General features: G+C 50.9%; 1 protein-coding gene across 1 annotated transcript in view; it reads right to left on the bottom strand.

Annotated features, from left to right (window-relative positions):
* Window positions 1-6,253: 6,253 nt before the first annotated feature.
* Eya2 (EYA transcriptional coactivator and phosphatase 2) overlaps window positions 6,254-12,139 on the bottom strand; it is a 168,238-nt gene continuing 162,352 nt past the window's right edge. Inside the window, exons 14-16 of the mRNA XM_028868502.2 lie at window positions 11,581-11,702; window positions 8,791-8,891; window positions 6,254-6,928 (exon numbers count right to left, since the gene is read on the bottom strand). Of these exons, the coding sequence (XP_028724335.1) occupies window positions 6,848-6,928; window positions 8,791-8,891; window positions 11,581-11,702 (304 nt within the window). The 3' untranslated portion in view covers window positions 6,254-6,847. The remainder of the gene's footprint in view (window positions 6,929-8,790; window positions 8,892-11,580; window positions 11,703-12,139) is intronic.

Here is a 12,139-nt window from a genome sequence, read left to right as displayed (position 1 = left end):
CTTTCTTTCTTTCTTTCTTTCTTTCTTTCTTTCTTTCTTTCTCTCTTTCTCTCTTTCTCTCTGCAGCAGAGGGATGGAGCAGAGCTGGCAGGAGCAGGCAGGCCTTTCCTACTCAGTTCTGTTTTGATCTCTGTGACGTAACTACCTCGGTGGGGTCATGTAAATACATCATGATGGTGAGATTTGAGATCTGTGCCATAAAGTTTATGTTGCTCATAAAATGAAAAACCTAATAACAAAATTTGAAATCCAGGAAGCAGCCCTGTGACCAGGCCACCAATATCCCCTTCAAACCCAGGTGTGTGGAAAGCATCAGTTGGATCACATGGTGTTCCTGCCTACATCTTCCCAGGTCTTTTCAAGAAAATAAGATCCCCAACCCAAGGCCAACTGGGTTCCATGTGTCCATCTGCTTTTTAGTCTTGGCCCCCAGCACTTCCTTAAGTTTCCTTTATTCTACCCCCCATCCCCTCCCACACCCCCGATTTTCATGCCTTCACTCCCTTCCTTAGAACAATTTCTCTAGCCTCCATCCTTCTGTCTGGGCCCAAATGTCGCCTACTCAGTGGAGACCAACCAATCCACAGACCCCTCAAAATTCTGTGCCATCTACAGCATGTGATCCCAATGTTCGTGTCTAGCCTGTCACCCTAGACTGGTGAGGACAGTAGCCTCTGGCTTTGAGAAATCAGAGTCACTTCTTATACTAAAAGCTAAAATCTCTTGAGCCAGGTATGGTGGCACATGTCTGTGATCCCAGCCCTTTGGAGGCTGAGGCGGGAAGATTGCCAGGAGTTCATGACCAGTCTGGGCTACATGGTGAGACCCTATTTTAAAAATGAAAAATTAAGCTGGGCATGGGGCACACTTTTAGTCCCAGCAGTAGGTGGGCAGAGGCGGGCAGATCTCTGTGAGTTTGAGGTCAGCTCTGTCTATGTAGAGAGTTCCAGGACAGCCAGGCTACATAGTGAGACCCTGCCTCAAAAATAAAAACAATAGATTAAAAAAAAAAAAAAACACCCTAAAATAAACTAAATGTCATCCAACAAGAAGATTTCAGGAGTTTACCCCCAGGACAGGTACTGGGGACCCCCTCTCTGTGACAGATATTGCCATCTCTTTCAAGAGATCCCATCAACTGGTTTTCTCAAAGGGGCCTAACCAAGCCCTCTATCATCGACTCCTCTGTTCATCTAACATTCAACTATCTACCATCCACACATCCATCTGTGCACCACTCACCTAGCTATTCATCCATTTATCCACCCAAGAATATATCCACCTATCCATCCATCCATCCATCCATCCATCCATCCATCCGTCCGTCCACATATCCATGCATCCACATACCTACCTGCTCCCACCCATCAATCAATCACCCACTCTAGTCACGCCTTCTCTGCTCCTCCTTCCATTCCCAAGGGTCCTTTCTGCAACACAATCTCTGACATACACAGAGATGAGAATGATACGACCCTGTCTACAACCACCCTGAGACTGCAGACTGTTAGTCTGTCAGAGCAGCTTGACAGAAGCCATCACAACAGAAAAAGAACAAAATCAAGGGTAAGGTCATCTTCTCCCCTAGACCTTTCCCTGTATGTAGTGCTAAAACTTGACTTCTCTCTCTCTCTCTCTCTCTCTCTCTCTCTCTCTCTCTCTCTCTCTCTCTCTCTCTCTCCCTCTCTGTTCTTGTTTTGAGACAAACTTTCTCTGTGTAGTCCTGACTGTCCTAGAACTTGCTCTGTAGATCAGGTTGGCCGTGAACTCAGAGATCTGCCTGTTTCTGCCTCCTGAGTTCTGGGATTAAAAGCATGTGCCACCACTGCCCAGCTATGTTTCTTTCTTTTTTTTTTTCAAAGAGTATTTATTTATATTTATTTATGTGTATGTGCATGTCTATATGAGGGCCTGCCAATGTGCAGGTGCCGATGGAGAGCATCAGATCCCATGGAGCTGGAGTTATATGTAGTTGTGCCCAATATGGGTGCTGGGAGCCAAACTTAAGTTCTCTGGAAGAGCAGTAAGTACTTTTTGTTTTGTTTTGTTTTTTAAAGATCTATTTATTTATTATGTACACAGTGTTCTGTCTGCATGTATACCTGCAGGCCAGAAGAGGGCACCAGGTCTCTTTAAAGGTGGTTCTGAGCCATCATGTGGTTGCTGGGAATTGAACTCTGCACCTCTGGAAGATCAACCAGTGCTCTTAACCTCTGAGCCATCTCTCCAGCCCAGCAGTAAGCAGTCTTAACTGCCTTGTTCTCTCCAGAGCCCCCTGAGGTTTTCTAACGAAAGACACAAGAAAAACCCATGTATGTAAGTGTGCTCCTTGCTCAGCTCCCAACAGAAGTCCCCTCAGAGTAAGTTTAGTAGTGGCAGAAAGTGTGATGCTAGGTCACAACGGCAGGTGCTACGTGTGCAAGAAGGGCGTGAGGTCCTTGGTACCCAGGGGTCCCCGAGCATGCACGATGTGGAGTCCCAGGGTGGCTGGGCTCTGTTCTCCGTCCACTCCTTCTGGAAGCCATTTCAGCCCATCAGACCCTTCTAGTCAGCCTGGGCAAACCCAGGCTGGCAGAGTGCTGAGAAATGGATGAGAGAGTAAGACGTTAGGGGTTATACCTGCACTGTCCGTCTGTCTGTCTGACCACCACACGCCCACTCCACATTGCTGCCTCTGCACCTTCTCACACAAGGCTTCCGTTTAGCTCCCTGTCTGTCTGACCCGAAGCCATCAGCCGTAGGTCAGGTTAACCGAGGTGGGAAGGTGTCCTGGTTCGGTTTTTCTGTCATCTTGAAACAAGCTAGAGTTGTGTGAGAAGAGGGAACTTCAGTTGAGAAAGTGCCCCCAGCTGGCCTGTGGGCAAGCCTGTGGTACATTTTCTTGGTTGGTGTAGGAGGGTCAAGCTCACTGTGGGTGGTGCCACCCGTGAACTAGTGGTCCTGGGTGCTATGAGAAGGCAGGCTGAGCAAGCCACGAGGATCAAGCCAGTAAGCAGTGTTCCTCCATGGCTTCTGCTTCAGTTCCTGCTCCCGGGTTCCTGCCTTGAGTTCCTGCTCTGACTTCCCCCTGTGATGGAGACCTGAGAGATGTAAGCTGGACTAAATCTTTTCCTCTCCAAGTTACTTTAGAAAGGTCACGGAGTTTTATTAATTTAGAATTAAGTACCAATAAAACCCTAACCGAGACAGAAGAATCGCCATAAATATGGGCAGTCCTATCCCAGGGGATGGGGTTCCAAACTGCATGAGAAGGAAGAGTGAGGTGAGCAGCAGCATTCATCTGTCTGCTTCCGACTGTGGTTTCCATGTGACCAGCCCTCCGAGTGCCTGCTGCCGTGCCCTGCTCCCCTCGACAAAGGACCGTACCTTCCACCTGTGAACAAAACACACCTTCGCTTCCCTAGTTGTTTTTGTCATACATTTTGTTCCAGAAAAGTAACCAATAGGCCTTCCAAACTACTTATTAATCATTCATTCCCCACCCCATCATCTATCCATTATCATCTCCACTAATCAAACCATTGTCCATCCATTCATTTCACCACACAACTATCCATCCAACCCTTTGTCCATCCATGCACCATGATCTATCCAGCCATCCAGCTCATCACTCAGCATAGGTACCCATCCATCTACCCATCCACCCACCCATCCATCTCTTTTGTCTTCCAATTGCTCAAGTACCCATTCCCTTGAATATGTACCCACTCCTGACCCAACCACTTAGCCATCCATCCATCTAAACACTTGTCCAATGGCTGTGACACACCTCACCACCCACCCACCCACCTACCTCCAGCTCCACAGTCACTCAGGGATGAATTCTGAGAAGTGACTATCTGTAAGGTGATCATCATTACATGGCTATGATAATGCCCTACTTTGCTTTCTGCTACTGTGCAGAAACACAGACCCAAATTAACTTAAGGAAGGAAGGAAAGGATTTATTTGGCTTACACTTCCAGGTCACAGTCCATCATTGAGAGAATGCTGTGGATATTGCTCTGTATAAATAAAACGCTGATTGGTCAGTAGCCAGGCAGGAAGTATAGGTGGGACAAGCAGAGAAGAGAATTCTGGGAACAGGAAAGCTGAGTCAGGAGACGCTGCCAGCTGCCACCACGAGTACCAACATGTAAGATACTGGTAAGCCATGAGCCATGTGGCAAGGTATAGATTTATAGAAATGGGTTAATTTAAGATGGAAGAACTAGATAACAAGAAGCCTGCCACGGCCATACAGTTTGTAATCAATATAAGTCTCTGTGTGTTTACTTGGTTGGGTCTGAGCGACTGCGGGACTGGCGGGTGAGAGATTTGTCCTGACTGTGGGCAAGGCAGGACTGGAGTAAACTCAGCTACAAGAGAAGTCAAGACAGGATCCTGGACGCAGAAACTGAAGTAGAGACCGTGGAGGAACTCAGCTTACTGGCTTACTCTTCCTGGCTTGCTCAGCTACCTGTCTTATACAGTCCAGGCCCACCTGCCTAGGGACGCCACTGCCCACAGTGGGCTGGGCCCTGCTACATCTATCAGTAATTAAAATGCCTTGCACACATGCCTACAGGCCATTCTGATCTGGGCAATTCTTCCCCTGAGGTTCTTCCTTCCCAGGTGACTTCAGATTTATGTCAAATTGACACCTGAAGCTATGACATAAGGATCATTGTTGTGTGTACCTTCCTTTGTCTACTGAAATATTCTGTAACGCAATGTAGAGTCTAATCAGGAAGTGTCTCCCACACCTGCTGACAGTCTTCTGGTAACTGATCTTCTAGCTCGGCTCCCATGACACAGTCACCTCCTTCAGTGTGGCTTCAGGGATCCTAGGTTTTCCTTCACCTTTCTTTCGGTGTCAATCAGATGGACGTGGTCCTGCGCAGCAAAGGCTCACAGTGTCCTCAGCACCTTTTTGATGTCCTTCCCGCCCCTTACACTGGCTTATTAACCTATTTCCTGTCCTCTTCAAAGCTAAGTCCCACGACTGGATAGATGGACGTTGACGTTACTGGAGAGCATTTGGCAGTTCTTTCCCATTTGTTGGGTAGTAGATCACCACTGCTGGTGACTTTCCTTTGGGGGACAAGCCCCTCAGCTGTCTGAGAACTCGAGTTCCTGGAAAGAAGTCATATCTGATTGGGAGCTTTCACTACAGGCGGACTCAGTTTAGAACTGCCGCGATCACGGAGAGGTTGGAGTATTGCGGGCCCTGAGCCTAACTACGATTTACCTTGGGCTATCCTCAGTCCCCTAACAGCCAGGTCTTGCTTACCCAGCTGTGTCTAACATCTTTGTGATCAAAAGTTGAAACCTTTGGAATATATTGACAGACCACTGGCTTCCACCAACGCGACAGCTAAGCATGCCATCAGACAGCACCGGAGACCCTAGCTCTGCTGCACCCAGATTCGCTGCACCCGGCTCCGCTGCACCTGGCTCTGCTGCACCCGGCTCTGCTGCACCCGGCTCTGCTGCACCCAGGTCTGCTGCACCCAGGTCTGCTGCACCCAGGTCTGCTGCACCCGGCTCTGCAGCACCCAGGTCTGCTGCACCCAGGTCTGCTGCACCCGGCTCCGCAGAACCCAGCTCTGCTGCACCCGGCTCCGCTGCACCCGGCTCTGCAGCACCCAGGTCTGCTGCACCCAGGTCTGCTGCACCCGGCTCCGCAGAACCCAGCTCTGCTGCACCCGGCTCCGCTGCACCTGGCTCTGCAGCACCCAGGTCTGCAGCACCCGGCTCTGCTGCACCCGGCTCTGCAGCACCCGGCTCTGCAGCACCCGGCTCTGCTGCACCCGGCTCTGCAGCACCCGGCTCTGCAGCAACCCGTCTCCTCGATGCTCCCACGGTGTGTTTTTAGAAAGTCTGAGTTTATGACCTTCTTTGTTCTGTTGTTATGAGACTTCATGAAACTGTCACCATGCTGGGAGATGGAATTTGGGGTAACCTAATATGTTCTCCTGGGCCGTGGCCACTCTTATTTGGCTGCAGGACAAACTGTCTCTTATGTCCTTTGAGGTGAGAGCTGTGTGTTTTATTGTTTTCATGTCAACATCCCCAAACCCAGCTTCCTGGATAGAACATGGCTCAGATTTGGTCAAGGAAATGCGGATACTGTGTGCTGTAGCTGAGACCTCCCCCCCCCCACTTCACTCAAACCAGTTCAAGTTCAAATCGGATTTTATTATTTTGCAACTTGAAAAAGCCGACATGTGGAAGCCTAAACAACAGGTAAAAGTTACCGTGACCTTCCATCTTCAAATGTAAACGTGGCTTTATTTAATGCCTTTATCCATCATCACAAAGTACCTCTTCCTTCCCGGGGTCCCCCTTTCCCTACAAAGTAAGATGGCGGCATAAGGCACGGGCGCACTGTCCACATGACATCAGGGAGGATCTTGGGAAAGGAAAAGTAAGCGAGAGGCATCCCCACAGCCCCAGACTGCCTCCCTCACCAACGTCCAGAGGATGACTGTCCCTGAAGCACAGAACTGGGAACCACCCCACAGCCAGTTTAGAACCCCGAACCAGACTAACGGCCAAGAAACCACAGCACAGGGACCAGAGGGTAACGTGAGTAATGGGATCAGTTCATAAATTAAAAAGAAGAGAACAAGATGAGCTGCCCCCCCATGCCCTCTCAAGCCGACGCACCCTCATTTGGGTCTCTGGGCTTCACAACACAGCCTGGCTCTCTGTCCCCGAGGGAAGAGGACACTTTGGAGATGGCCGTGGGACGTGTCCCCTGGGTGTAGGGCCCCTCCCCAGTTTCTGGTGTCTTTCATGGCGTGAGATGACGGGGACTGGGTGGCGGCGGGCGGCAGGTGGTGGCTGCAACCCTCCCTGCTTGCTATAGATACTCCAGTTCCAGGGCGTGCCTCAGAGCCTCCAGGTCAGCATGGCAGGATATCCTCCAGAAGGGCATGTTGTGCTGCGGCAGAAAGCATCCGGTTACACGTGGCCAAACAAGCTGCCCGGGCAGCCTGGAGGGTCCCCGGGAACATTAGCAGACCCCTATGTGCCCAGCATCCCCAGCGAGGCCCGACCTCTCTGCTCCCTCAGGGCACAGCAGAATCCCCAGGCAGGTGTTAACAAAACATCCTGCCGGAAGCAGAGCCAGGCAGCCTCGGTTTGGGTGGCAGTCAGGGGGTTGGGGTGGTCCACGGAAAGGTGTAGGTTTGTTGTATCAGGCCTTGAAGGTTCAGTCCTCAGCTGGGGCGGGGGGGGGGGGGTTAACGGAAAAAAAAAAAGATTTTCCTGTTCTGCTGGTGGCTGAAGGGGAGGGGGTCCCAGGAAGGGTATCCTTGGGCCAGTGAAGGATGTCAACTGTCTTCTCCTATTGCTTTCCAACTTGGTGTTTTTTTTTTTTTTTTTTTTTTTTTTTTTTTTTTTTTTTTGGACATGGTCTATTATTGAACCCAGAGCTCAGCCAGACTGGGATCCACCTTTCTTTCTTACTTCCCAGTGCCCAGACACACACGCACACACACTTTTTTACAAAGGTACAGAGGATCTGAACTCAGGTCCTCACGTTCATGCAGCAGGTACATCATCAGCTGAGCCATCCTCCCAACCCTGTGAGGTGAACTTAACGTCAGAAAGGTACACTGGGAAGAGACTTTCTTTCCTAATGCCGGCAGTCCTTCTGGCGTCTGTCTGGACAGCTCCTCGGCCTCCCCTCCAGCCACCCTGTCCTGCCCCACCCTGGCAGCCCCCATGCCGCTAGCTCTAGCCTGCAGATCTTCAGCTCCCGTCTTTTCCCCCTGCTGCCCGCTTGGCCCACACGCTGGCCCGTCTTTGTTCACTTCTCAGTGAGGCCGGCCTTGACAGCTACCTGGGCCCGTAACTTATCCCCTCACCCCACTCACCCCTATTTCCATGCTCTGTTTCCCCCTAAGCTTTCGTCACCCCGCGTCAGGCATGCTGCACTTCTTGGTCCCCGGTCTGTGCACTCGCTGAGTGGTGGGTAGCATACAGTAGATGCTCAGCTAATACAGCCCTCACCCTGGCTGGAGCATCACGGGCCGTTGTTCTGAGACTTGAGGGGACAAGGGTAATCGGAGGACGAATAGGGCAGCTGTGGGCCCCAGGCCAGGGGCCTAGCTGAGGTGGGCGCGGGGGTGGGTGGGGTGGGGAGGGGGCAGGACTGGAGTCATTATGTCAAGGACAGAACTGCAGGGTGGCCTCCTGGGGCCTTGCCTCTTCTCTCTCCCCGAGGGATCCTAAACACATTTGCATTTCCTTGGGATATGTTAAATGGGAGCGAAGGGGGGGGGGGGGAGCAGGTCCCTGAATTAAGCTTCATGACATTAACTAGGGGCTTGTCTGGCCTTGGGATGGGGGTGGCAGCTCTCTGGGGTGCTGTTGACAGGGCCAGATCCAGGGTCCGGGCAGCTGTTTCTTTTCCAAGAGGCCCCTGTGCTCTGTTGGAGGCTGAGATCACAGATGTGGGATTGTCTTTTTCATTAGCCTAATGCTGCCTTTATTAGCCGGGAAGCGGTCTTGGAACCTGCCGCCCCTGAGCATGAAATAAAATGCCCGCACGTGCACTGGCCCTGCTGGTCCACAGGGTCTCTGGGGTCCAGAACCGGGCCAGGATGCCAGGGGCAGTGGCCAGGGCCATAAGGGGGATTTGTGGGAGGAAATTACTCAGGATGCTTCTGGATCTGCAAATGTGAGCAGCCTTGGAGAGCAGAGCCCGAGAGCTGTGTGTGTGTGTGTGTGTGTGTGTGTGTGTGTGTGTGTGTGTGTGTGTGTGCGTGCTGTAGGCAGGCCGCCCGGGGGCTCAGGTACCTTCTTGGCTCCTTGCTCCTCTTCCACCCCGTCACCTATCACAATGTAGACAGCTTTGCGGCCGAATCTCTGCATGATTCTCTCAAAGCAGCTCTCCTTGCCTGCATGGGGTGGAGAGGAAGGAAGGAGATCAGAGCTTGGCGTCCCCACAAGGGGTGGAACAGTGTAAGTGGCAGCCACGGCCACCCTGTCTGTCTGTCTGTCATCTGTCCCACAGCGAGCTTAGCGCTGCCCTTAGCCTCACAGGAAGGTGGCCAACGTCAGCCACCCAGAGAGCCTGAGCAGGGCGGAAGGCAGGCCCCTGTCTCTGGTGCTGCTCTTTGGGCCTCGGCAACACACACTGACAAAGGCTCTCTGTCCTGCTTCAGCCCCTAGAACTGCAAACCCAAACCCAGATGCACGATGGTAAAAAATGTTCATACTGTCGCCAAGTGTGGTGGAACTGGCTTGCCATTCAGGTTTGCCATTCCAGCTACTGGGAAGGCTGAGGCAGAAGAACCCAGGTTTAAAGCCCCAGACACTAGTGGGTTCAGGATGTAGCTCAGTGGTAGAACTTTTGCCTAGAGTGAGCAAGGTCCTGGGTTCAATGACCAGAACCACGGAAAAGAATTATACTGTTGTTTTGACACAACGAAAAAGTAAAAAGAAGGAAAAACGGCTGAGCTGGTAAGAATGCTTGTACAGCTGTGTAAGTATGGGGACCTGAGTTCAGATTCCAGTGCCCGTGTAACCAGGCATGATCCTGTACACACACACACACACCACACACACACGCACACGTGCACACACACACGCACACACATACACACACCACACACATGCACACACACCACACATGCACACACATACACACACACATGCACACACATACACACACACACACACACACGCACACCACACACACACATGCACGCACGCACACGCACACATACCACACACACACACATACACCACACACATACACATACATACCACACACATACATACACACACCACATACATACACACACATACACACCACACACATACATACCACACACATACATACACACACCACACACATACACACACATACACACCACACACATACACACACATACACACATACCACACACACACACATACACACACACACATACCACACACATACACATACACACACATATACACACACATACACACCACACACATATATACACACACCACACACATACACACACACCACACACATATACACACACATACACACATACATACCACACACATACATACACACACATACACACCACACACACACACACACACACACACACACACACACACACACGCATCCTGACAGGATAGCTAGGGCTTGCTGGCTGACAGTGTAGCCTAAATAAATAATAACCAAATGGGCCCAGGTCCAGGGAGACCCCCTGACTCAAAACGGAGTTAGAGGGAGAGTGATGGAGGAGGCTCCCTGATGGCCTCCGGCCTCTGCTCACACACACAACGCACACATATCATACTCACACACACAAAATAAAAGAATGCAATTTAAAAATAAAAATAAAACGATCTCAACTAACTAGGTTTTGTGTGTGTGTGGTGTGTGCATGTATGTTCCGGTGGGTGTGCACAGGTGCACTTGCCCATGTGGGTGCTGTGGAGGCCTGAGGTCAGCACCAGCTGTCTTCCGGATCTCTTCCCACCTTTGTTTTTTGAGACAGGGTCTCTCACTGAACTTGGAGTTCTTCACTCATCTGGGCCAGCTGTCTGTGCCTGCTCAGTGCTGGGTTACAAGCATGGACAGCTCTGTCTAGTTTGGGTTTTCGCTTGTTTTGCTGTTTTTTGTTTTTAAGATTTATTTATTTATTTATTTATTTATTTATTTATTTATTTATTTATTTATTACGTAAACAGTATTCTGTCTGCATGTATCCCTGCCTACCAGAATCATTACAGATGGTTGTGAGCCACCATGTGGTTGCTGGGAATTGAACTCAGGACCTTTGGAAGAGCAGCCAGTGCTCCTAACCGCTGAGCCATCATCTCTCCAGCCCTGGTGGGTTTTTTTTTTGTTTTGTTTTTTTTGTTTTTTTGTTTTTTTGCGAGACAAGGTCTCACTATGTAGCCTTGGCTGGCCCGGAACTCGCTTTGTAGACCAGGCTGTCCTCAGACTCACAGAGCTCCACCTACCTCTGCCTTCTGAGTGCTGGGATCAAAGTCTTGAGCCACCACGCCCAGCCTTTTAAGGTGGGTACTGGGCATCTGAACTCAGGTCCCCAGGCTGCACGATTAGCTCCCAGCCCGCTGAGCCATCTCCCCAGACCTTGGTTTATTTTTTTTTTAATGATTTATTATTTTTATTTTATGTGCATTAGTGTTTTCCTGCATGTATGTTTCTGTAAAGGTGTCAGATCCCTTGGAACTGTAGTCACAGACAGTTGTGAGCTGCCATGTGGTTGCTGGGAATTGAAGCCAGGTCCTCTGGAAGAGCAGCCTGGGCTCTGAACCACTGAGCCATCCCTCCAGGGCCCTAGGTTTATTTTTAAGTCCTGTGCATTTGGGAGGTAAGAATAATAAAAAAAATAGCCTCCTCGTGAGAAAAAGAAGGCCACCATTCCTTGGATTTTTCAAGGAACTCAGTCAGGGGCTGAGAGCAAGCAGGGCTGTTGATTCCTGTCGGTCCAGGCCTGTGCTGAAGTCAGTTACACTCTTTGGAGGGCTGTGGTCTGAGGCCTGAGTCCTGCTTGCTCGCTCACTCGGTCGCTGGGGTGAGAGTTCCTTCCCTGCCCCAGCCCCTCCTACCTGTCTTGGTGGCGCTGTAGATGTTCTCAATGGGGAACACGGAGCCCAGGCCGTACAGCAGGACCTTGGCCAGTGCGGGGATCAGTTGTGTGGTGGTGACCAACACATTGACACAGTTGGGCCTGGGGACAAAAGCAACTTTGTGTCAGACCCAAAGGCACCACCAGGCCACTCCTGGTGTCACGGCTCAGTTAGGCCAGGATCTGGAGGCGGGGGTGGGGGGTGGGGGTGGTGTCTGTGATACCTAGGGGGTCTGTAGGATCTGGCTGGGCTGCCTTCAGGCGGGGTGACACCCAGGGACACTGTGGCTGCCTCTGGCCTGAAGCTGCCTGACCTTGGTGTGCAGTGGGGCGACTCCTTCCTTATTCATTCATTTATATGGTTTTTGAGACAGGATCTCACTGTGTAGCTCTGGCTAGTTTAGAACTGGCTCTGTAGACCAGGCTGGCCTCGATCTCACGGAGATCTGTCTGCTTCTGCCTCCTGAGTGCTGGGATTAAAGGTGTGCCCCAGTTTCCTTCCTTCCTTAGAAGCGAGAATTTATTGCAAGAGCTGCAAG

The sequence above is a fragment of the Peromyscus leucopus genome, chromosome 4 (assembly GCF_004664715.2).
Source record: "Peromyscus leucopus breed LL Stock chromosome 4, UCI_PerLeu_2.1, whole genome shotgun sequence".
Lineage (NCBI taxonomy): Eukaryota > Metazoa > Chordata > Mammalia > Rodentia > Cricetidae > Peromyscus > Peromyscus leucopus.
Note: the sequence above shows the minus strand (reverse complement) of the source record. Positions and strands in the feature narration are given on the sequence as shown.